The sequence below is a fragment of the Heloderma suspectum genome, chromosome 2 (assembly GCF_057233095.1).
Source record: "Heloderma suspectum isolate Gila_16-S chromosome 2, 16-S_ref, whole genome shotgun sequence".
Classification (NCBI taxonomy): Eukaryota; Metazoa; Chordata; class Lepidosauria; order Squamata; family Helodermatidae; genus Heloderma; species Heloderma suspectum.
Genome location: NC_139459.1, coordinates 48,481,540 through 48,506,348, shown reverse-complemented (window position 1 = coordinate 48,506,348; position 24,809 = coordinate 48,481,540). Strand labels below are relative to the sequence as shown.

The window sequence follows — 24,809 nt, the reverse complement described above, 5'->3', positions numbered from 1 at the left end:
GATGGCAGGATACTGTAGCCTGGACAGGCAGAAATTTGGTCAAAGTCCTATGTAGCATCAGTTTCTACAGAAGAGCATAAAGGCCCATGTGTGACTAACAGCACAGTCTTATACATGTCTTCTCAGAAGCAAGCTCCATTGAGTTAAATGAGACTCACTCTCATGTAAGCACAGAGCTGCAGCTTAAGTGCATCTCTACAATCAGCAGCACATGTGAGACAAGTAGAGGAAATGAAGTGGCAGCAAGTCAGTGAACAAATATTACTAATACCACCCAAATTCTTAGCAAAAGCAAGCCAACTTTGTTTTGAGAGGGGTCTATTTTAATTTCAAGCATTCTGTAATTGCCTCTGGCTTCACTTTAACCAACTGCATATGTTCTTTGTGGTATGTCTCAGCAGATGGTTGGGGTGGCTACTAGACGTTGTGTATCAGTTACACACAAACCTACATGAATCATTCACATCTGATACAGATTATAGGCATGTGGTGTTTTCTGAACTCTAACAAGAGTATTTCCTCTTACAGAGAAGATCAGAGCAGAGAATAATGCTGGCACAGAATCCAAGAAGTGTGCAATTTCATGAACTCATCCACCAGGGAGTGCTTGAAACTACATTCTAGAATAATTTACAAATACAAAAGTTTTATTTACAAAAAGATACTTCTTCAAAATCATTTGCTCCTTATACATTTCTTCCAACGTTGTTGTTGTTGTTCAGTCGTTCAGTCGTGTCCGACTCTTCGTGACCCCATGGACCATAGCATGCCAGGCCTTCCTGTCCTGCGCTCCCTATAGATATAGAATTATTTGTGGAGGGAAAATTATTACTTTTCCTCCTGGGGCCCAGCAACATTTTTGGGGGCCAGAGAACATGCTACATTTTTCCCCTATGACAACTAATTCCATATTGGATATGTGAATTGAACAACTATGTAAAACTAGATGTTTTAGATATAGAACAAATATTTTGAAGCTGAATGTAACCTAAACTTTATGGATAAAATAATTAGCACTTTCTCATTAATTAGGTTCCAATGTTAGGTTCAGATTTTGTCCAATATTTCATGCCACGCAGTACACAAGTGATGTTCCTTTAGTAAAATTCTTTGCAGAAGCAAAGCTTTTCCTCAAACACAAATAAGGTTAACAATATGAACCTCAAGGTTTCCTTCTTATTTCTGCAAGTAGACATCTGAAAACGATTGCCATTTTAAATAAAATACTTTTCTGGAATGGTGGGGTGGCTACAATACTGTAATGGTTGTACGGTTCATTATATCAGGAACTAAAGAGAAGAACCAGAATCTAAAGGGCTGCACTTACCCAGATTTTTCTAAGCATCTTCATCTCACTGTGGCCCTTCAAAAAGCTGCTTCTGAAGCATTGGGGACCCTTCGAAGTGGTAGTCAGTGCAGTGTGAGTTGAAGGAGAAATTGACAAGCCCTTTGCATGCATAGTGCCTCAGGACACAATAGCCTCTTTGGACTGCAGCCAATAACTAGGAGATATTCAAACTGCAACCCTAAGCAGTTTAAGCACTAAGTCAAACTGAACTCAGTGACACTTATTAGGGACAAATTGGTTATATGGAAAGCCTTTTCTTTTTGGAAAACCATATTGAAGTGACTGTTTACTTTCTTGTTAACAGCCTGATCTTTAGTGTGCTTTGGCAGCTATAATGATCTCCTGCTCCCAAATATGGTTTACATATTTAGTGTTCTATCATAAGGGTGTAAACTTGATCCCACATACATGGAAGAATGCCCTATTAAATTTACCGGTATTTATTTGCTGGCAGCAATTAAAGATTAGAATATGAATTACAACTGGACTTTTAATTCAGCTCTAGAATCCTACAGACATTTAGCAAGTGCCGTTATTTTCAACAAAAGTGCTTCGAAGTAAGTGTGCTTTGGGGCTGAGCTGACAAATACACATCCATGTATGTCACTCAATGTCTCACCATTCCCAACACTCTGATTCACAGCTCAATATATTAAATTGCCTCAGTTGAAAAGTATTGCGTGTGATGTTTAGGCAACATGAGCATTCGGTTTGTAGTGTTTGAGCTGCTGCACCCATTTCACACCTCCAAGCTATCACTTCATTTTACAGTCAGTCATTTAGCAGGGAGCTTACAAGTGATCCACACACGTAAGGGCTCTTCCAGAGTTACTTCAGTGGCATGGGAGTTGCTGCAACAACTCCTCTTCCCCCACTGCTACTGTAAAATTGGAAGGCCAAAATCATGTGGGGAATGGTGGTGATACATCTACTTCCCATGGCAGAATTGCCCCTCCAGAGAGCTGGTGTATCACTGTCATCGCACTGTCATCTTGAATTACTCCCATTTGACCACATGGATGGACGGCATGGGGGCACAGACACACAAGCAGCTCTCCTACTGGTGACAGCTAATGTCAGAAGGGGTCCCGAGACAGCAGCATTAATGCACTAAAGGAGCCACTGCTCCTCCTTGCTGCCTTCTTTCCTTCCTAACACCAACAACCCTCATAATCCTTTATGCTGTAGTGTCCATTGAGGTCCCACCACAGGAGCAGGTGAAACTCACATTCACTATGAAAAAGTACATTATGAGCTAAAAGAGGCCTAAAATTATGTTGTACTATAGGTGACCTGTTGCTCCCACAGCAAATTGCAATGGAGAGACGCAGAAAAGTTGTTGCTAGCATAAAACCATAGATTGGGATGTTAGTGTGTATTACTACTCTACATAATTATGCAGGTATTCATTTATTCATCCAAAGCTAGTAAATATGGGTGCAATCCTATGGTCGCTAGTCAGTGGCTAGACAGTCATAGGATTGGCCGGTTCCCAGAGAATTGACCTCCACCCCCTCCCACGACGCCTCGTTGGCAGCATGGATTGGCTCCACGCTCAGAAGAACTGCACGAAGTGGGGGAAACGAGGCATTCCTGGGGGCAGGCCGGGGAGGTTGGAAGTGCCAGTACGACACTTCTTATGTGTAGTCTGGCTGCCCCTTCCCATGCTTTGAGGTCCCGCTGCTAGACAGCCGAAAGCAGGGCACCAGGAGCACAGAGTACATCTGCTCCTCCCACCCTGCACTGGATAGGCAGTCGCCCCAGGCTCGGAGGCGAGCATTGCTCCAGATAGGATTGTTCCCTAAATGAGTTAATACTTGTAATGGCAAACATATTTCATACTGTATGTGGTCCACTTTCTCTGCATTGTTCTTAATTTCAGAACATGTGAAGATATATTATGCGGAAGGCAAAATTATTTCTGAATTTCAATTTTGATTGCTATATCAACCATCATAGAATAGTAGGGTTGGAAGGGGCCTACAAGGCCATCGAGTCCAGCCCCCTGCTCAATGCAGGAATCCAAGTCAGAGCATCCCTGACAGATGGCTGTCCAGCCTCACCTTGAACGCCTCCAGTGTGGGAGAGCCCACCACCTCCCTGGGTAATTGGTTCCATTGTTGTATTGCTCTAACAGTCAGGTTTTATTGGGTTTTAGCTGATAACTGGTCAGGCAGTAGGCCAAAGATAAATGTTAGCATTTTTTCTTCTCTTTTTTAATGTTATATTGTAATAAAGTGTATATTTGTGTGTGTATGTGTGAATACACATATAAATCTATTTTTAGATATGATACTACTTAAAATATACAAATGATTTGTTCCTGTTTTTGTCTTTCTCTTAAACTTCTCTTTTTCCCCTTTATTAGTATTATCACTATTAATATTACTATGGGATTATTGTTGTTGCTGCTCCTTGCTGATTAAGCCTTTAAAGTTTATTAATACGGGTTAACTAAATAGTAATTTATGGCTAATGGAAATGGATTGTTTACTTCTATTTCTGTGTTAGAAGACTGTTTGGGTATTTGGTTTGTGTTTATTGAAGTTTAATATAATTCTGTTTTTTCTTCGCTCCCTTCTTTTGCTATCCTCCCTTTCTTTTCTTTTTTTAGAATACTGTAATATTGGAGACTGAAGATTTTGATTTTATTGTTGGTAGTGTTTATTTTATTTGTAAAAATTAAATAAAAATAGATTAAAAAGAAGAGATGAGATCCTGGCCTTCCTCTCTGTGACAACCTTTCAAGTACTTGAACATCCCATCTCCCCTCAGTCTTCTCTTCTCAAGGCTAAACATGCCTAGTTCTTTCAGACTCTCTTCATAGGGCTTTGTTTCCAGTCCCCGATCATCTTTGTTGCCCTCCTCTGAACCCTCTCCAGTTTGTCTGCATCCTTCTTAAAGTGTGGTACCCAGAACTGGACACAGTATTCCAGTGCTGAGTAGAGGGAAACTAGTACTTCCCGGGATTTGGAAGCTATGCTTCTATTAATGCAGCCCAAAATAGCATTTTTCCTTTTTTGCAGCCACATCACATTGTTGGCTCATATTCAGCTTGTGATCGACAACAATTCCAAGATCCTTCTCGCTTGTAGTGTTGTTGAGCCACATATCCCCCATCTTGTAACTGTGCATTTGGTTTCTTTTTCTTAGGTGCAGAACTTGGCATTTATCCCTATTAAATGTCATTCTGATGTTTTCTGCCCAGCGCTCCAGTCTATCAAGATCACTTTGAATTTTGTTTCTGTCTTCCAAAGTATTAGCTATCCCACCCAATTCTGTGTCATCTGCAAATCTGATCAGCATTCTCTGCACCTCCTCCTCCAAGTCATTAATAAAGATGTTGAAGAGCACTGGGCCCAGGACTGAACCCTGCGGTGCCCCACTTGTTACCTCTCCCCAGTTTGAGAAGATCCCATTGATAAGCACTCTTTGAGTCCAGTTCTGTAGCCAACTGTGGATCTACCGGATCGTTGTTTCATCTAGCCCACTTTGAGCTAGTTTGCTTATCAGGATAACATGGGGCACTTTGTCGAAAGCTTTGCTGAAGTCGAGGTATATGATGTCCACAGCATTCCCACAGTCCACAAGGGAGGTTACTTGATAAAAAATCAACTGTTTAGGTTCCATTTTCAGAATAAGGTTAAGTTATACATAAGTCACTATCAGTGTTTATGCAGTAGAAATACTTATGCTGCTTAGAATAGACAAGAAGTTCAGTTCATCCTTTTTATTAAAAACTTTAAATAAATCATATTTAATAAAACAGGTTAAGAAAATAATAATTTCAAGTTTACCTTATTTGTAGTTACACAGAACTACATTGTACAAACTCAGGTGGTTTATTTTTAATATCTACAATATTACTGAATGGAAAAACATGATGCATCCTTGGGGTATTGCTATATTGATCTGCAAACATTAGGGAATATTTTAAACTGTAACCTGGAAAATTTCCCTGCATGCTTAAGGTAAAATATAAGCGTTTTAACCTGTAAACCTAGTCAACAACCTTTATTGACTGGATGTTGCTGTGCGTCTGGGTATGAGTTTTTCCACTGTGTCCTGGAGCAGGTCTCACACTGATAGCATTAGAAAACTGGTGCAAAGTCCGAGGATATTTAGCAGCAGTAGCTTGAGATACAGTTTGCTGAAACATACAAGCAAGCAGATTTTTTTTTTAATCTATCCTATCCCATAGGCAAGTTCATAATATTTAAAAGATAAACACAATAGACAAAAATGATCAGGAGCTTCCTGGAAAACACTTTCATTTAATTTGTTGTATGTATAACAAATAAGCAAAGGAACTGCTCAACCAGTAACTTAAGAATTTACTGCAACATCTCATGTTTAAGCCTTTTTAACAAACAGCTAAACTTATGTACTCCGTATGACTGGACTGGTTGAGCCACTACAATGTAAGAATATGGACTGCAATCTGGATGGAAGACTATCTGAGAGCCCATATAAGTTTTTCTCAAGGCTCTCAAGGCAGCAGAAAATTTGATCAAGTTTCCTCTGTAAGAATGTTAAAGAAACGGGGACACTCACCTTCAAAGTAAAAGTGCATGTTTTCTCTAGTCCCATTCTGGATAGATTCATATGTGCAGTACAGTGGCTGCAACCATGTGGAAAAGCAAGCATCGCAAGCATCTGGGTATACGGTGAACCAAAGAATATGATCCTCCTCTATCCTATAGTTCCATTTGGATATTTGGATACTTTACTGCATGGGCAGATGCCTCCAGTGACCAACTTCTCCACCAACTTCTCTACACCAGCCTAAAATCCTATATTTAAAACGGGGCTTTCTGTTTCCATTTTAAATGCAGGATCATGACGGCTCCCTTTTTTACTCACTTCCTTTCCCCTGTCCCCTTTCTCCCTCCTTCTCCCCATAACTGAGTCTTCCAGATCTTTCATTGATCTGGCCCCTCTTCTTGCCGCTTTTCCTCTTTTCACAGAGGGAACTCAAGAGGAACACAACGGGGTAATTTGATAGCTCATTATTTGTGATCTATTTAAAAATGGAACAAAGGGCATTTATTTAGTGCAGGAGATGCCCGCGAGGATCATGGCATCATGTGAAGGGCCCGCAAACTTCCATGTGAGAGCCATCTCAACCGCAGGATAAAAGCTCCGTGTGAAGAAGCCCACAGCTTTAGCTGCCCTGTGGAGATTCTATGAATGAGCATAGAATGATCATTCTCATATGCACACCCATCTCCCCTCACCATCTTTACCAGTAAAGTTAATAGCTTGTTGCACCTAACAAACACAACAACCATTTGATAGTACTTCCACATGCCCGGGGACTGCAGAACAGAATGGAGGCAATCCTCTGGCCTCTGCCATCAGTCAGGGGCCCAAGGGCCATTAGATTACACTCCAGCCTCCCAGGAAGATCATCATGGCCAGCCCCATCCATCAGCCAGAAAAGGAGCAGCTGCAGGAGCTTGTTTCTCCCTGCCATAAAACCACTTTGCTCCAGCTGCCAGTTACCATGAGACTACAAAAGTGAGAGAGGAAGCATAATCTGGCTTCTGCCACCATCTGGAGGAATTATGGTTGCTGGGTCAGTTTCACCATTACCAGCAAGGGAAGATCAGCCTGGCCCCAACAGGGTATAAATGCCTGTTCACAACTCACTCAGGGTGTGTTTCCACACTATCAGCTTCACTTTTTGTCCAACTTTGTTGCAATGTTTCCCTAATCGCATCTTCTCTTGCATGTGTTTCCATGTCCTAAAACACCAGGTTTATCATCCTTGTACCCTGGGGGTCTGCGCTGTTTCCACAGAGCTCTAATTGTGTTATTCTCTTGATGGCTGGGTAGAGTCTTTTTGGGGTGGGTTGGGTCTGCTTACCTCATCTGTTTTCCTGCCTCTTCCTCTTTCCAATTCCCCCCTCCCTCGCCCCCTCTGCCCCCCTGAAGTTTCCCGCTCTAGGCAGTATCTTCCCCCACCTTCCGAGCCCCCACTTAAGTAGTATTAAAGTGCTAGTGCACATTAATGACTCTGCAAACTCCAGGGTTTTTTTCTTTTTTTTTTTACAGTCAAGGCATGCAGCCTTTCTAAGCCCCCTTGTGAGCAGTTACTCCTGCTTGAAAAAGCTGGCTAAAAGGGCTATTTCACTTTAACTTAACCACGGAAAAGCAACCAACCGCCCCAAAGGGATTCTGTCTTTTGATCCCTAAAACGGAAGGAAGGAAATGTGGGCAGTACCTTCTGTACTCCTCTTCTTTGACCCCTTTGTGATCAGTGGGTTGGGCTGGAAGTGTAATGGTGGTCCAACAAAGACGTGCTGATGCAGAGCGCCCTATCTTCGCTAAGGTGACATTCCGCCCCTGTGCGTCTCCTTGAAGCTGTGTTTTCTGTTCTTGGGTGGGAGCGTGGTGTGGATGCCTAAGGTGGACAGACACTGAATGCACAGGTCAATGGTGCTTGTGTGTCTCTTCCTACCTGCCTGCCTGCTCCCTCCAGTATCAGCTCCCCCTGTCCTACCCACACAGCTTCCAGTTGTGACCACATCCTTGGCCACTCCCGCCTGGGCAGTATAGGAGACTTTACATCATGGGCCTCACTTGAACACATTGATGAGGTGAGGGGTTGGGTCAATAAGATCACAGGCAGATGACTGACACTCCCACATTCTTACACGCCCCATGGGCAGGGCTAAGATAGCGAACCCAGTGCGACTGTGGAAACAGGTCAGTAATGGAGCTGTAGTAAGCTGGAAAATAAGCAGTCTAAGAAGAAGTGGTTTTTCAGCAATAAAATGCGGCGCAGGGCTGAATGGCGACAACGTCATGGAAACACAGAGACCTCACCGCATAGCCAGGTTGGAGTAAATCGGCGGTGGAAACACAGCCTCAGTTCTGGCACTGCCAAATTGTTAAACCCACTGTCCTCTACTTTGCCTTCACTCCCCTTTCTTTGTGTGTCTTGTATCTGCGGGGGACAGGGGGGATTGTAAGACCTATGTCTCATTTTCTGATTGATGTAAGCAATGTTTGGAGACAATGGGGCTGTTTGCACAACACGACAGCCCGCTGTAATATGGATTATTTAACCCACAGTGAGGCTGCAGTGTGTATGGGGAGTGTGCGGCCGCCATTTTGAATATGCAACCCGTTTGGGGGTTGTGTTTTGCAAATCTGGCGAGCGTGGCTTGTGCGAGAGTTACACAACACTCACATAACCCATGGTTTGTTTTAGGGTTACGTGAGGGTTGTTTAACTGTCGCATAATCCACACTCGCTCAGTTTGCATGACTCAACAACCCCCAAATGGGGGTTGCATACGCAACCTGGCACTGTGGCTCATTGTGGGTTAAATAACCCAAACGAGCTGCAGCATGCTGTCCAAACCGGTCATTATTCCTCTAGAAAGCATGATAAAGAGAGAATTTTTTTAATCGACAGCTTTAACCCTTATAACAACCTTCTAAGGCAAGTCAGTATTAATATCCCCATGTTGCAGATTAGGGAGACTGAAGCTGAGAGTATGGTGTGCCCAAGGCTATCTAGGAAGTTCATGGCAGAGGAGAGGTTTGAGTCAGGAACTTCCTGATTTGAATCTCAGTCTTGGCCACTGTCACTAGCTGGAGAGCTGATGTCACAAACTAGTGTAACCAGCTAGTTGTCAAAAAGCATTAGGGCTTTTGAATTTTTGCTCTTGGGTGAAACATTCCTACACACCCAATTTAGGTAGGCTGGGTTTCCTATGTCTATAAGTGTGATGTGCTCTTCTTTTATAGTCAACATGAACTAAGAATGTTTCAAGGAAAGTGAAGATTCCAGCAGAAAAGAAGCATACTCGTCTCCTGCTGTATTGTCAGTCAAGTAGGCTGACAGACAGCTTGTCATTGGGAAAGTAGCACAATAGTACTGTCAACCCTGTTCCTGTTGCCTTTGATCTTGCCTATGTGTGTCTCCCTAAACTAAAAGATATACACAGTGACTGACAAGTAACATTGCTTTTGAAAAACTTTGACCTTTGTTATAGCTGCAGTTAAAAGAAAATGACAGCAGAGGAAACATGAACTGAAGTGGCATCTAGACCTATAAGTATACTGAAAGGTAAGGAGTAGGGAAAAGACGAGAGGACAAACACAAAGCTCCAAAAGGAATTAAGAACCTCTGATCATCTTTTGAGTAATTCAGACAATCACTTAAGGCAGCGAAGTCATTCAGCGGCTGAGGATTTCCAAAACATCAAACTTCTCTAGGGTTACACTGGCCTCACACTGAGTATCTCTAAGCCTTAGAGTCTAAGGTAAAAGCTGTCACCCAAAGTAGTTTTTCATTTTGTCTTTTTCCTCCTCCTTTTTCCTTTATTTATATACAGATTGTTATTCCATCCTTCTAATGTGTATGCATCACTCAGGGCAGCTTACAGCAATTCAAAGCAATATCCCAGGGCATGGTCGGAAGACACATGAGGCAGCCACCTTGCTGAAACTAAGCAGGTCTGGATCTGGAGGGGAGACCACCTGGGAACCACATGTAGCCACCTTGAGTTCCATAATGGAAAAAAGGTGGGATATAAATATAAGAAAATAATAACAACAACAACAACATCAAAATAAAATAAAATAAAAATAGTATAGTGAAGGTAGGCATAGCAGATCAGAAGCATCTGTTTATTGTAAGCCATCCAGAAAATGTTGCTATTGTGGGGCATATAAATACTGTTAAGGAATTAATAAAACAAAAACTAAGTACAATTTCCCATTACATCTGAACTCAAAATGGTTAGTTTGGCATGAATGAGAAATCTCTGACCTATGGGCCAGATGTGGCCTGCCAGGTCTCCCCCTGCTCTCCTTAGTCCCGCCCCCTATGCAGCCCCCTTTTCCCAGCTGCTTCTTACGGATCACCCAAGCAGTGCTCAACAGAGGGAGCCGTGGAGAGGGGAGGTCCCCTCCCAGCACTGCTCAGGTGATCCTCAGGAAACAGCTGAGAAGCCGGGAAAATAAGATTGCCTGAGCTGGCGATGTAGGAAGAGAGACCACTATCCTCCTGCATCACTTGCTTGACATGTTCCTGTGCTGTGTGCAGAGAAAGGGGCTTCCCTTTCTCTATAAACAACGAGGAAGTCAGCTGAACTGGTGATGCCAGAAGAGAGCAAACTCTTCTCCTGCACTGCCAGCTCACCCTGCCCCCTTCACAGCCTCGAAAGGGGAGGGGGGGGAAGTGCGAGAGACAGCAGGAAGAGAAGACAGCTATGGCCACGGCCACTTGTGGCTCCAGCCATGCCCACTACTGACATGCAGCTCCTGGAAGGTTAGATGTGCACGTGCAGCTCCTGGGCTAAAAAACATTTCCCTTACCTGGTCTACATGAACAAGGCAGAAACATAACCGTGGTTTGATAAACCATAGTTTAAGCCAAGCCAAAGTCCAAGTTTGGACGTAAGGTGGAATTCTGGTTAGTTTAAAAGTGGAAACTGAGGCTTCCAAGGAAGAGTGGGGAGCACACATGCCTGAAGCTCTTGCATGTAATACCGATACATAGTTTAGTGTTACATCCAAAAAGGCCTGGAGAGAATGATAAGCTTGCAAGATGCAACACAGACTAGTATAAGCACTAGTTCTCATGGGCAGCAGTTGAGGTGGCAAGCCTGTTTCTGGGCTGTATCACTCCAGTCTTCAGGAGTTGGCTCATATAACTGCTCACTCCTCCATACAGAAAAAAATAATCCCTGCAGATGCAAAACTAGATGCAAGAGAGAATGGTTCTAGCCTAGCTTTCTCTCCAACACACTAGTTTTCTGTAGGCTAGTTTTGCAGAGAGGAGCATTCTAGCATGTAAGCTCCCAACTACCATCTGAAATAGGGATCTCATCTCACCTGCTATTTGTGGAAACTAGGCCTAAAGTGTTCACCAGAATGCCTGTACATCATCTCTTGATATGCAAGAACACAAGTGCACGACTGCTATTCATGGTGCAAAGAGCAAATATGATCATGGTGCAAACACAGCGGGTGTGATGGAAGTACATATGAGAACAAGCCACAGGATTTGCAAGACAGGTACAGGGCTGCCATAACACAAGACAAGAAAGCAACCCAAGGCAATTGCTCATAAAATAATGCTACTGGTGTACCAGTCAGGCCAAAACCTAACGAATCCGGAGTTGCCTATAGCAGTTGCCTCAATCAGATTCTAGTACTGCCCCTAGCTTTTAGTAGATATGGGAAATCATCACTTCAGATTACCACTAATAAACAAGGTTCTCAAAACCAGCATGAGAAGAGGGGAATTAGATGCATGGTATAGAATCATAGAATAGTAGGGTTGGAAGGGGCCTACAAGGCCATCGAGTCCAACCCCCTGCTCAATGCAGGAATCCAAGTCAGAGCATCCTTGACAGATGGCTGTCCAGCCTCGTCTTGAACGCCTCCAGTGTGGGAGAGCCCACCACCTCCCTAGGTAATTAGACTAGACTGGATCATGCCACTCCATCTTGGCACAAGGGCTATAATAAAATTGTCCTGGGGTTAGGAATACTATTCACTGAAGAGCAAGGGAAAATGGAAGTGCACTGCTGCTTTGGGAGCATATTTGCAACAATCTCCATGATGACCACTCCATAGGAATTTGCCTTCTATCAAGTCAGACCATTCATCCAACTAGCTCAGTGCTGTCTACACTGACTGACAGCATTTCAGACAGTAGCCTTTCCTGGCTTTACCTGGAGAAAATGGGGATTGAGCCAGGGACCATTTGCATGCTAAGTTCTAATCAACCAGACAGCCATGCCTTCCACTCGGATACTATAGGACTCAAGCAGATTAATTCAGTCATTCCACTCCAGATCTTCTTTTCCATCTGACACTCAAAACTCCATTGCTGATAGATGCAACTATGTATTCCAAGTTCTCATTGGCCTGTTTACCCCTCCCCCCACTTTTATATTTTCATTTAATTTACAAAATTCATACTTCTGAGCATGTAGAAATCACCCTCTTATTTGAAGGTGGCCGTGTTTGCTTGCAAACCGATAAAGATTTCAGGTGGTTCAGTGCCAATTATTAGACAGGGTACTATGCCTCTCAAGCAAAACTTAAGCCAGTAATAAACTGATCCACTGAACATTTTGTATTTGAACTTTCAAAATGTTTTTGTCAAATGCTCCACATCAAACTTAATTACAGAAAAAAAGAAGAGGCGCACATTATTCAAACATTACATGACTTACCTGAGTGACTGGATGATGTTTTTCCACAACAACAGAATTCATGGGAGGAGAAACACCCAACACATCTAGGTTACTGTAAATCCGATTTTTCGGTGCAAAATCAGATCGGCCAGTGATTCTAGCTGTAATTGTCCTTCCAGCCTTCTGCTGTGCTGATGTCACAACCCTAGTCATTGACTATGATATGCAAAATACAAATCTCAATTATACAAGGAATACATAGTACTTTAAAAGTAAGCTTCAATTTGAAAAAAGTAAGCTTCAACTTTTCAATTATGAGCTATGTGTATCCAAATACTATTATTCCCTAGCTTTACCCCAAGAACATCTGAATACAGAAGCTTCATTTCAGTTTAAAAGGCATTGTAACTGAGCTTATCTAAGGCAGGAGGCCATATGAACCTACCATAAAGTTTTGCTTACATGTAAGGGTAGCATAGATAGTGTAAGACAGTATAGATAGATATTAGGAGGGATAGCAAAGACAGACAAAGATTGGTTCTATTGGTTTAAGCCAGAGTGAATTTTAGGAAGTGATTGTTGGGTAGCAGAGTCATTTGACTTTGCTAAAGAGAGAAGTTTAAGGGAAAAGTTGGGCATTTTTCGAGTTTCTCTGGAATTACCAAAGAAGTTGGTAGTGAGTAAATGGGAGGAACTCAGATTTAGAGTAAGGGGCTTAGAATGAGCTAGACCACTTTATAATAACCAATCAGGAAGCTTAAAACATAATAGTTAACAAGTTATAGAAATAGGCATAGTACAAGGGTCTAAAACAGCCTCACCCCAGATGCCATGTTCTGCCTTCTAGGGTCTTTTCCAAACCCCATACAAAGGGTCTTTGAAGAAAGACAGATCCTTCACCAGTGAACATAGTAAGCTAATACTATTCTTGTTCTGTTTCTGTATGAAAGGTGTGTGTGCATGTTACTTTTTTCTAATAAAAACATTCTATTCTATCTTAAATCGTTGTCTGTGTGCGTGGAAGTCAGTGCATTCTCAGCTTCAAAAAATCCTATCTCTCTGACCCAGATATAGATAGGAAGTAAGAGCCTGTCATGAGTAAATAGGGCATCTTCTTAAATTTATTATCCTTAAATTTTAACTCTCACACCTAGATCACTGAAGATCTCCTAAAACCCCTAGGATGTGGATTTGACACAGACCTAGTGCTTCTTCCATCTTCTCTCTGCAACTATAGTGGCTAGAAACAAAATTCCCTCAAGGCACAGACATATGAAAATGTATTCAAAACAGTCACCTACAATGGCCTCTTGTAGTCCATAGATTCTGTTCCAATGTGGGGTCTTCTGCCTAACTGCTAGAGTTGTACCAACTTTTTGCTCTTAAACATTACTGAGACAAAAGGGGGGGCATGAAAGCCTCTTGAAGCTCTCCCCACAGAAAATTCCCCCCACCCACTCCAGCACTGCTATTTGCAGCAATTCACAACCCATTTCCCCCTTTGCTCTGGCATTTTTGGGAACCAGCCTTGTGTCTTCTCCAATTTTCCCAACAAATCAGATATTATGTCATGTCGCCACACAGCTAATCAGAACTGATGCAAATACTGCTCCCTCTGTTTAAATTGGTGTGGGGAAGGGAGTCGTTACCAAAGCAACCACACTGCCTCAACAACAGGGACAGTCACTGTCTTGCTGTGTGGTAATCCCTCCACGGGAGTAGAGTGTTAGTCTGATTGCCCTGGGAACAGGGGTGGTGATCTGGGACTACAAAGGGTTAACAAAGAATAAAAATGGCTGATTTAATCTGGGAGAGGCCTACAAGAAGAGCCCCTAGAAGACCCCAGACTCGTAACCCTTTATATTCCAGACTCTTGACCCCTGGGCGAGAAGACCGTGAAGTTTGATTCTATACTAAATGATGTTATTTCACTAACTGAGACTCTGAGATTTTTCAGGACTGTCTTTGAAGAAAGGGGGAAAAAATGCAGCTGTCTTTACAAGCGGCTTCACAGAGCTTACTCAAGGCCATGATGTGCTGGCAGAGTGTCTAAATGAGATGAACAGCAGAAATGAGCATCCTCAGATGCCTACTGAGAGGAGGAAAAGTACTGTTTTGACTTCTTGTGGTGTACACCTGCTGATAAGAGAATGTCCCTACTTGATCCTAGTTGGGCGGGGAAGTGTAGCCCTGAGCACGAGTGACAACTAGGAGGAGGTGTTTGGGCGGATATGACCAAAAATGGCCAAAGATGACCAGGAGTTCAAAGAAGATATACCAAAGAGAAATGCGTCAATCAAGATAGCATGCCCAGATGGTAGACTTTGGGTCATATGTTGGGACATTTCAAAGTAGCCCATTTGTACTGGTGCCAGACACGTTCCCCAGACACATGAAATTATGGAAGATAGATGGGACACCTTGTTTCTGATTGGTGAGCAAATGCTCCAACGTGCACCCCATTTTCTATTAGAGGCTGATTGTCTCATTGCTCCTTAGGCCCCACCTTTGACCAGAGCAGGGGTATAAAAGCCCAGGGAATGGGAGCTCCTGTGTGGTGTTTTTTGTTCCTGTTGCTCCACTTCCCTCTTTCTGCCATGCCACCAGACCCACGGATTTAAGTAACTATGGACCTTTTTAGACTCTTAGACTTTGGGACTTGGAATGATTTCTGGGTTTGGGACTTGGAATGATTTCTGGGTTTGGGACTTGGAATTATTTCTGGGAGTGGCACTTAGAGTTATTTAAGGGTTTGGGACTTAAGAGTTATTTCTGAGTTTGGGACTTGGAGCGATTTCTGAGTTTGGCACTTGGGACTTGGGGTGTTTTCTAAGCTTGGGACCTGGAGGTTATATCTGAGGAGGGGATTTGGAATCCCATCTTCAGAGGTGACAACTGGAATTATTCCCAAGTCTTGAGTTTTCTGTTCACTCCAACTCCTTCCTCTACTCTTCCTGTGCCTAGAGGTACTTAGTAACACTTCAGCATAAGTTTTTGTGTTCAAGTAAGAAGCAGGAGGAGGCCACGGGAGGGTTAACACATAGGTTGAATTGTTTTCGTTTAGCTTTGAACTGCAAGTAGTAAACAAGAGTAAGTTGGAGAGAGGAGTCATAACAATTTTAGAAACTCAAGCCCTTATCTTATTGGCCAAGTTCATAGCACCAGCTTTGGCAATTGCAATTCTTTTGATTTATCTTCTGGTTTTGTTGCATTCTCTTTCCCTGTAATTAGAGAGAGAATTTCTAACGCTCATATAACCACCATGCTATTTTCTTTGTTTTGTATTTCTTCTGACTTTTCTGCAATAAAGCCATAAATATGGTTTCAAGTTACAATCTTGTCTGTAGTGAGTTCTGTGGCAATATTTACCTGTTGGGGCACACCCTCCCCATCAGTCATTATTTTCACTCTTGAGTCTCCCCACAAAAAGGCTGAAACGTGGAGTACAAAAGTGGACACAAAAATATATGCTAAATTTCTCCTAGTGTAAGAACATGGATATATTTTGAACAGTTCCTGTTTATTTCCAAGTGGCCTCCACAGGAAATGTTCCCAGTCATTTGTACTCATGGACTTGACTAGAACAAATAATTACTAGAATAAATAATCTGGGTTGTTACCAATTTTGGAATGGACACAGTGCCTGATCCTGTTGCAGCACCAGAGGCTATTAATGCAGCAGTTGAGTCTAATCTGGTCTGCGAGGTAACTGCATGGCCCAGGTGAGAAGAAAACTGCAAAGTAATGGAAAAGATTACAATATTCAGATTTAAACATATTCAGATGTTTCGCCAGGCTATAGAGGCAGCAGCAAGAGTGTTAAAAAACAACAACACCCAGCCACTCTATATGCCAATACTATAGCCAGACAAACCTTGGGTACGGCAACGAACTATGGGTTACATAAACCATGAGTTAAGATTATGTGCTAACTAGGTCATTACCTTGTCTTGCAGGAGTGATATCCCTGTAATGCTGGCATAAAATGGTTTAATCATCCATTCTATTTAAGCTGACATAGGAAATGTCATTAAGATTACTATATTTTTAGAAGCTTGATCCTCCAATCTCTTCTGCTAAATTTTATATAGATACAGGACTGAGAATTTGCTCCTGATCAATGTTATTTTCAGTGTTTCCTTACTTACCAGATCTTCTGCAGGAGCAGAGCCAGGAGTCACTGTTGGAGGAGGTGGTGCCGGTGGTGAAGAGGAGGTTGGTGGTAAAGGCCGATCAAATTGTGTTGGAGGGAGTTCTGGCGTAGGACCACCAGTGCCAGCACCAGATTCTGCTCTCTTATCCAATAGATCAACTATTATAAATACATTAAGAAAAATTCATAACTCTACTGGATAACAGCAACGATATAAATTAATTATATCACTTTCAAATCATATGTCTCTTGCATTTTGTGCTTAATAAAAAAGAAGCCATATTGCTATATGAAGATTAAAAAAAAACAGCCTAATTTGTACTTCTCAGTTTAAAGGCTTACAAAAAGTATCAGCTATAGTTATCTCTATTCTAATTTAGCACCTCTGGCAACAATATTGCATGATGAAAGATTAGAGATGTGAAGGCCTAGAAAAAACACAGAAAAATGTGTAAAGAACCCGAGTTTTTTCTGAGGACCGTTTTTGTTTTTTTCTGAAAAATTGGAAAAATTGAACAGCTTTAGATTATGAAATATTTTCTTTTAGAATTTATGATGAAGTATTTATATATTGTTACCCAGCCTTTACTCTCCCACAAGTGATTTCTAAAAACTATGTAACAAGAAAAATTTTATAGAAAGACTAGAGATGTAAAATGCCTGGAAATAAGGAAGCCATGGGGAAAAATGTTTTTTAATCCTTTCTGTAAGATTCACAGCATAGTTAGTTATTTCATTCCTTATTAAAATTATTGATCTAAAGTACATTTTATTGATAGATATTTATGCTCAAGTTTCCCAAGATGTGAGTAGAGTCACCATTGTGCGTTGTTGACAGTAAATGTGCATTGTTGACAGTTTGGTTTTGTTCTAGAGTCCTGTGTTTCTGATGCTGTAGCAGTCATTTAATGTAGCTCCAATCTATTCAGACAATAATTACAAATTTACTAACTGAAGTTATTTTTAAATCTTTTAAAATACGATAATTTTATGAGCAAACTAAGTCATACATAAAATAACTTCAGGAACAGAAAGGCTGCTTTATGTTCCTAATGCAGCCCTCCCCAACCTGGTGCCCTCCGGATGTTTTGGACTACACTGCTCAGCATTCCTGACCACTGGCCATGCTGCCTGAGGCTGATGGGAGCTGAAGTCCAAAATATCTGGAGAGTACCAGGTTGGGGAAGGCTGTCTTAAAGCAACGAAGTGACTTCAGAACTGTAAAGAGTGCTAAAAGAATATGTATTTCTTATTTTGTAATTTTCCCCCGAATTTCCATTCCCCCATCCCCCCCCCCCCCCGAAAAAAACAATTTTTTCTCAGGGCCTCAAAATTTCTGGACATTTTCCATCTCTATGAAGGATATGCTAAGTAGATTATTATAAGTTATTATCTACATAAATACTGGCACTTTTCTGAATATAAACCAAAAAAAACCCATACAGGTCCTTGCCCAGGGATCCTTCAATCAAAATTCAGGTGACGAGAAGGACAGAGGTAAGGGTAGAGGGGCAGAATATGTACATGCCTTACTCTGGGTTCCAGGACTGGGTGGGTTGGTAGCGACACCCCTTTTCAACTATACTACCCAGATTGTGAAACTCCTTCCCCAACCAAACATGAATGGCTACACACGCACGCGCGCGCGCGCGCGCACACACACACACACATGCACACACACTGCAAGTTAATAACACATTTTTGTTTCCCCATGCCTTTGGGATGAGTTTTAGCATGGCTGAATTTTAGCATAGTAACCTTTTCTACATGGTTTTTAATATTGTGATGTTTTGATATGGATTTTGTATTTTTATATTTATATGTTTTATATGTTATTGTTTTAAGGATTGCAAGCTGCCTTGGGGGCTGATTAGGCCAAAAGACATGTTATAAATTTGAGCAGTCCTGTCTATTAACAATATTCTTTATAGGCCAACTTATACCAGAACCAGGGAGGATCAAAAGATCATCAACAGTTGCCAACTGTGTCCTAAATCACTGGAAATAGAGATATTAGGGAAGGTGACACACAGTTACTCTACTCTAAGATGTGATCCATCTATTCTTCCTCAGAAATATTTCTTCAAAATGCTACACCCCATCCCACATGGTGTCCTAAATTTAGGGCTTCAATTCCTACCCACACCCAGAAAAATCTGCAGTTCAGTGTGATGTTAACTTCCCCAAAAATGTTACTTGTGACCTCTGGACAAGAAAACCTTCACACTTCACCTTCAAAATGACAAGCTCACATGGCTTCCCACAAGTAGGTATGAAATGTTGTTTTATTTCTTAGTGTTCTCTTGTTCTTCTGTTGATCTTGACACATATATAGGATAAGCCTGCAAAGTTGCTATGGGGCTGCCATAATATATGAAGCAGCCCTGAGAAACACACTTAGAAAGCACACATATGCATGCAAACATGCCTACGTTTCCAATTACTCCTGGAATTCTTGCTATACAGCTTTGTACAGGACTGGGATGCCACCCTGTGGTAAATCAGCTAACTCAGATTTTAAAATAATCCCTCTTTTATTTAACCATGCACACTATTCTGATGGCTATCCTTACAAAGAAAAAGAAAAACAAGCTGCGGCTTCCTTTGTATAAGAAAATTTAACAGCAGGAAGTAGCAGAGCAAGAAATATGAAAGCTACCTCATAACACAGGAACTCATCTATTTTATACTGACATTGTAGTCGGGGCTGTGTATACTCTCCACTAAACCAAATATTGTGAAACAGAAAATCTGAATGTCTTGTATTTTGAGAAGCCTGGTTAAGATTGGTACTGGGCAGACAATCCGCCTTCCTGCCCGCCCCCAATCTTGGTTCAGTTTGCTTCTTAATTGATCTGGGTAAACCAGATTACAAAATCAGCATCTAAACCAGACTTCCCCAATCTGGTGCTTTCCAGATGCATTGGACTACAATTCTCTGCATCCTTCAGCCAGGTTGGGAAAGGCTGCTCTTGACCCTTCAGTGCACCCGATCACTGGCCATTCTACAGGACCTAGAAGTTTCCCTGCCACCTTTTAAGGTATGAATCATTAACACCCCTGTCCCTGTTCTTCAAGCTACTTGGCTCTGGCAGCAGAACTAGAGAGGTCCTGATTCAAGATGGGATAACTGTAGAGTTCTAGAAGGCCGGAGATATTCTTATGCCTCAGAAGGCATTTTTAGATACTAAGATGGCTATTTAGCCGCATAGTCTGTACCATGCTGATACGATGTTGTAAAGTTTGTTTTCCTAAAACAGAGGTGGGGAACCTCTTTCAGCCCGAGGGCCAAATTCAATTTTGGAGAAGCTCGCAGGGGTTGCATTGCAGCGGTGGCAGGGCTGGAGGCAAAGGGGGTGCAGCCACAATACAAAAAACACCAGCATAGTTTAGCTTAAAGCTCTTACTGCCAGTAACTCAGCCTTAGGAGAGGCACAAATGCCAAGAAACATATTTATGCCTCAGTCCAGAGCTCACGTGGAGTTCCTGCATGCGTAGGCTTCCCCATTCACTCAACTGCCTTCCTGAAGCAAATCATGGAACTGAACTGGGGCAGTGCTGCATTTTTGTTTCAATTTCCTGCAATCTGACTGGATGAAAATCCTTTTATGGATTCTCATTAAGAAACTCTTCTGGAAAATTGTAATTGAAAGAAGAGCACAGACTATCCATTGACATGGTGCTGGCTGCTGCTAATGATCTTTTGCTTTCCTTGTAATACCAACCATGGTCAAATTTGAACTCTTTGCCCTGAAAGATGGTCATTGCTTCCAGATTCAGTGCACAGACACCACGCATGAAAGCCTTCTTCATGGCATCTTCATAGTCATGTCTTTTGTTCTGCATTTCTAAGATCTCAGCTCTAGCAGCCTCCAGTGCAGCATTTGCCTAACAAGGAAATAAAAGAACAAATCACTTAGCATATCTGTTTTTGTGCTTCTTTTAAAGGCTTTAGAAAACATTGAGGTGACATGTATTCTTCAGATTACTTACTAGCCCCTTTAAGGCAAAAAAGGGAGATGGGAGAACTACATGTTCAGCCAACATAGAGCTACAATAGGTTTCTGCTTGGAAACTGCAGTGAGGGGAGGGGATGCAATTTACATTGCCAGGCCCAGCTTTAAACACAGCTGGCACTTTGGATAGCACAGAAATGGCAGGGAGCCGGGGCAGGTGGGTGTGATGAGTTTAGGTGTGTAATGCAGGGGCAAGTAACCACATCTGAAATGCTGGTGTTAAAAGGTGTGACATGTCTGGAATGACGAAGAACACTTCAGCATTACAAAATTTGTTCTTTACTTTAACCATTTCTTATTATGCTGTTCTGCCTGACCAAGAATGTCATGTAATGTGTAACACAAACATTTGCATGCCATATTCACCAGATGTTGATCCAACATGGCATTGTGGTATCCATTTTGTATCTCATATGCCATGGACCAGAGAAACAACTGTCTGCACTAAGAAAGATTTTCACAGGCTGACACTGGAGAATACTCTTGAACTTGTTCCTGTGTATTCAGAGGGCCGAGTTCATACCTTCCCACCTGTATATTGATCTGGTTCACATGACATGGTGTGGCTCGTCATGGGTTATTTAACCCACAATGAGCCGTGGTGCCTGCAGACGCCACTTTGCATATCCAACCCCCGCTCAAGTGCTGCAGTGTCATGCAAACCTGGCGAGTGTGGGTTATACAATGGTTAAACAACCCTCACATAACTCCTAGACTGTTCTAGGGTCATGTGAGGGTTGCTTAACCCACGGGGTTCACACAATGTCATAACCCTCAAGTGGGAGTTGAATATAGAAAATGATGGCCATACGCCCCCCACATACACTGCAGCCTCACTGGGGGTTAAATAACCCATGGTGGGCTGTTGTGTTATCCCACTGGCTCATCTCCAACACTCTCAGCCATCCACACATGGGTGCAACATTCAAACAGTGTGCACACGCACATAAACCTGAGGCACATGAAATGCACATAGGCCTGAAGTACACTATGTACCAGACTGCAAGTGGGATACTGTTAAGAACAGCTCAGGCCTACAGATGCTGTTTTTAACACATTATCCCTACGTGTTGGATGTCCCATGGTCTCAGAGATGGGACAAGTACACTTGGAGGTTGGAGTGGGAAAGTGCCCCTATTACATGTAAAGACAAGATTAGAATCATATAGTCTAGTCCAATCATAGTCTTTATGCCACATTGAAAATTAAATTCTCATTTCCCCTCCACACTGGACAATGATCCAACTTTTGTTTTGCATTTTCCTTTTTAATGAAATGATACATAGGTGATGCAATGCCCATGACTCAGTACTCCGAAAACAACAAACGAACAACGACCGCACATCCAGTTTATAAATGTATAGATTCTTAACAATTTAAACAGATTTTAAAAATGTGAAACGTTTTGGCATAAAATTCCAGCCTTAGTTACAAGTAAGAGGATGCTACAATACCACTTTTCCTTTTTAACTATGTATTTTTTTGGTGTTCAGCTTAAAAAGAGTAAGTTTTACTCTTGCCAGATGTTAGCAGTCTATACTTTTCCTGCACGCTCCATGAATATTTGCTTCCATGGTTGCCAAAGCCCTTTTACATTCCTTACAGCTTCTCTGCTTTTTATGGTGATTCATCAGTCCTTTCTTTCATTACTTTTTTTAAAAATCCCAGTACAATTAATAAACCCAACTCACTTGATAACAGATTTCCATAATTTCACTAAATCTGCTTTTGAAAAATCAAGCACTTTAGTTTACATTATGGTCTCAGAAGCCCTAATGAAATCCAAGTCTACTGACCAGTTATTATTTGATCCTACATTAGCCCCTATGCCACTTACTAGAAGAAAATCTATACAAATAGTAAGCCCTCAGAGTTAAAATATTTCACTGTGAAAGATAATGCTGCTTTTTTGGAATGTTCATCAGGAAAGAGTCCTTTAGAAACCTCCTTACCTCTTGAAGTTTAGTTTCATAGTCATTAGATAGCTCAACACGCAGAGATTCAGCACTTGATTGACAGGCCCTTTCCATAGTCTCTTTCCATTTTATATGGATATGAGAGCGCCAGGTCGCCCATGCTTTCTTCAACAAACTCATTTCATATAGGCGATCAGCCAGCCTCCTTGTATATACCTGGAATAAATTACCAGCGAGTCAGGTATGAATTTTCTACACATTGAAGTTAACTGGGCACAACTAAGTTTTCAACTCTCAAAGCAGGTATGTTATGGTGACACCTTGCTAGTTTTCTTCCAATGCTGTAGAAGCAGGACAAAGGGCTGCAGGGTATATATTGCCATCTCTCTAAAATACAGAGTTGTGTAGCATGTATAATACACTAGTAGGCTGGTGCATGCAGCTACTGTTAAACTAATCCAAAGATTTGAATGCATGTAGGTCATATTAAAATTCAGACCATCATGCTTGGTTGCCACTGCAAACCAAAAGGATTTTGGTGTCAATGGACAAGGAAATACATTTTTAACATTTCCATATGTATGTCCTCATAGGATGAAGCCCAGACATACTCCTGCAAGTGCAAAATATTATCTTTGGATCAGCCCCAGATATGGCTTGCTCATTTAGCTGCTTCGTAGGAAAGAGAATGTAGATTTCCAAATGTATGTATTTATTTATTACATACTGGCCCAGTTCACACATGACAAGCTAGGGGTTTTTTTTAGTAAACCCTGGGTTGTTGCTAACGAGCTAGTGTGCTAATTCCTGCTGCTCATTTGCTCCTGCTTGGCTCCTCCTGCCAGCAAGAGCAGCTAAACGAGCCAGGGACAGCGTGTCCATGGATTGTTCAGCCACTCCTGCTAGGAACTATTGAGCAACACGAACTAGCATGCTGGCTCATTCATGACAACCCAGGGTTAAAAAAAACCCTGGGTTGTCATTATGTAACGCACTAGGCCATTGAAACTGCTGACTTGGACAGTTTTTAATTTTATCTTTTTCTAAATCAGGGATATTTTTTTTTTTTAATGAAGACTCTTAATTGACAGACTCCATAGTAACTCTCTGGAATTCAGCTTAACACATCCACATGTACCTCCTCTCTGGCTTCTTGTCTGCCCACAAAATGCTGAAGGCGCCACTTTGTGAATTTCCTCATTAACTCTATTCTGTCCTTTTGTTTCTCGATTGCATGTGTCAAATTGGCAATTACCTAAAGAAAACAAAAACATGCAGAGGACCACAGTTATACAGTAATTTAATTGAACTGGTTCATTAAAATTAAATACATAGACTAGGGTGGGGTATGTGTGGCCTTCCAGATATTGGGACCACAACTCCCATAACCCCTGATCTTTGACTACGCTGGCTGGGACTGATGGGAGTTAGTGTCCAACAACATCTGGAGGACCACAGGTTCCCCACCCCTCACACGGACAATGCCACTAACGTACTTCCTGCCCAACCTCAGCTGGCTTCATGCCCATTTCCACTTCAAGGCCCATTCATTTATGAGGAGGAATATGATGACGGTGGCATAAACATGTGGTGAGAAAATGGATGGCGATCTCTAGGCTGCACAGACCACCAATTTTCAATCGCAGAAATGAGTTCTTCTTTATATTTTTCAAGACCACAATTATTTGCTGCTGACAGTTCCTAACACCAAAGAGTAAGTCCCAGCGTGTGGTCTGAGGACACATGATGCAGCCAATTTGAAGCAAAGCAGGTCTGGATCTGGTCAGTGCCTGGGTGGGAGACCACCTTGGAACCTCCTTGAGTTTCATGATGGAAGAGAGGTAAGATAGAAAAGTAGTAAAAAAAAAAGTGGACTTGTAGGAATTATTACAACAGATTAGCAAAATGCATTACCTCATCCTTTCTCCCAATTGAAATCTCGTATGTATGTAGCAACTCCTTCAGGTTCTCCATCTGATTAGTTAATTGCTTCACATGCGCTGCATGTTTTTCTCTTTCTTGTCTCATTTCTAGTGTGTGATATTCAATAAAATGAAGCTTCCATTTCCTCAGTTCAGTCAGAACATTGGTCTGAAAAATTAAAGGAGTAGGTTTAGTAAAGAAACAAGAATCAATCCATGCCTTTTACTGCCAAGAACATAACTAACTAGCTCACCAAAATACACAATGAAGCTTAAGCGGAACACTG

General features: G+C 41.9%; 2 protein-coding genes across 7 annotated transcripts in view; one reads left to right on the top strand and one right to left on the bottom strand.

The window, feature by feature from the left end:
* The window catches only part of ANKDD1B (ankyrin repeat and death domain containing 1B), a 52,353-nt gene extending 48,334 nt beyond the window's left edge, over positions 1–4,019 (top strand). For all 4 annotated transcript variants that reach the window (XM_084833458.1, XM_084833455.1, XM_084833456.1 and 1 more), the window contains one exon: positions 529–4,019. In XM_084833458.1, the coding sequence (XP_084689584.1) occupies positions 529–587 (59 nt within the window). In that variant the 3' untranslated portion in view covers positions 588–4,019. The remainder of the gene's footprint in view (positions 1–528) is intronic.
* Positions 4,020–5,049: 1,030 nt separating this feature from the next.
* The window catches only part of POC5 (POC5 centriolar protein), a 46,667-nt gene continuing 26,907 nt past the window's right edge, over positions 5,050–24,809 (bottom strand). For 2 of the 3 annotated variants that reach the window (XM_084833438.1, XM_084833439.1), the window contains 8 exons: positions 24,515–24,691; positions 23,739–23,855; positions 22,637–22,816; positions 20,394–20,556; positions 16,664–16,827; positions 16,136–16,249; positions 12,555–12,731; positions 5,050–5,498 (listed from right to left, as the gene is read on the bottom strand). In XM_084833438.1, coding sequence (XP_084689564.1) covers positions 5,349–5,498; positions 12,555–12,731; positions 16,136–16,249; positions 16,664–16,827; positions 20,394–20,556; positions 22,637–22,816; positions 23,739–23,855; positions 24,515–24,691 — 1,242 coding nt within the window. In that variant the 3' untranslated portion in view covers positions 5,050–5,348. Of the gene's footprint in view, positions 5,499–12,554; positions 12,732–15,607; positions 15,737–16,135; positions 16,250–16,663; positions 16,828–20,393; positions 20,557–22,636; positions 22,817–23,738; positions 23,856–24,514; positions 24,692–24,809 lie in introns of those variants that run through there. The other variant, XM_084833440.1, reaches the window with a different exon arrangement.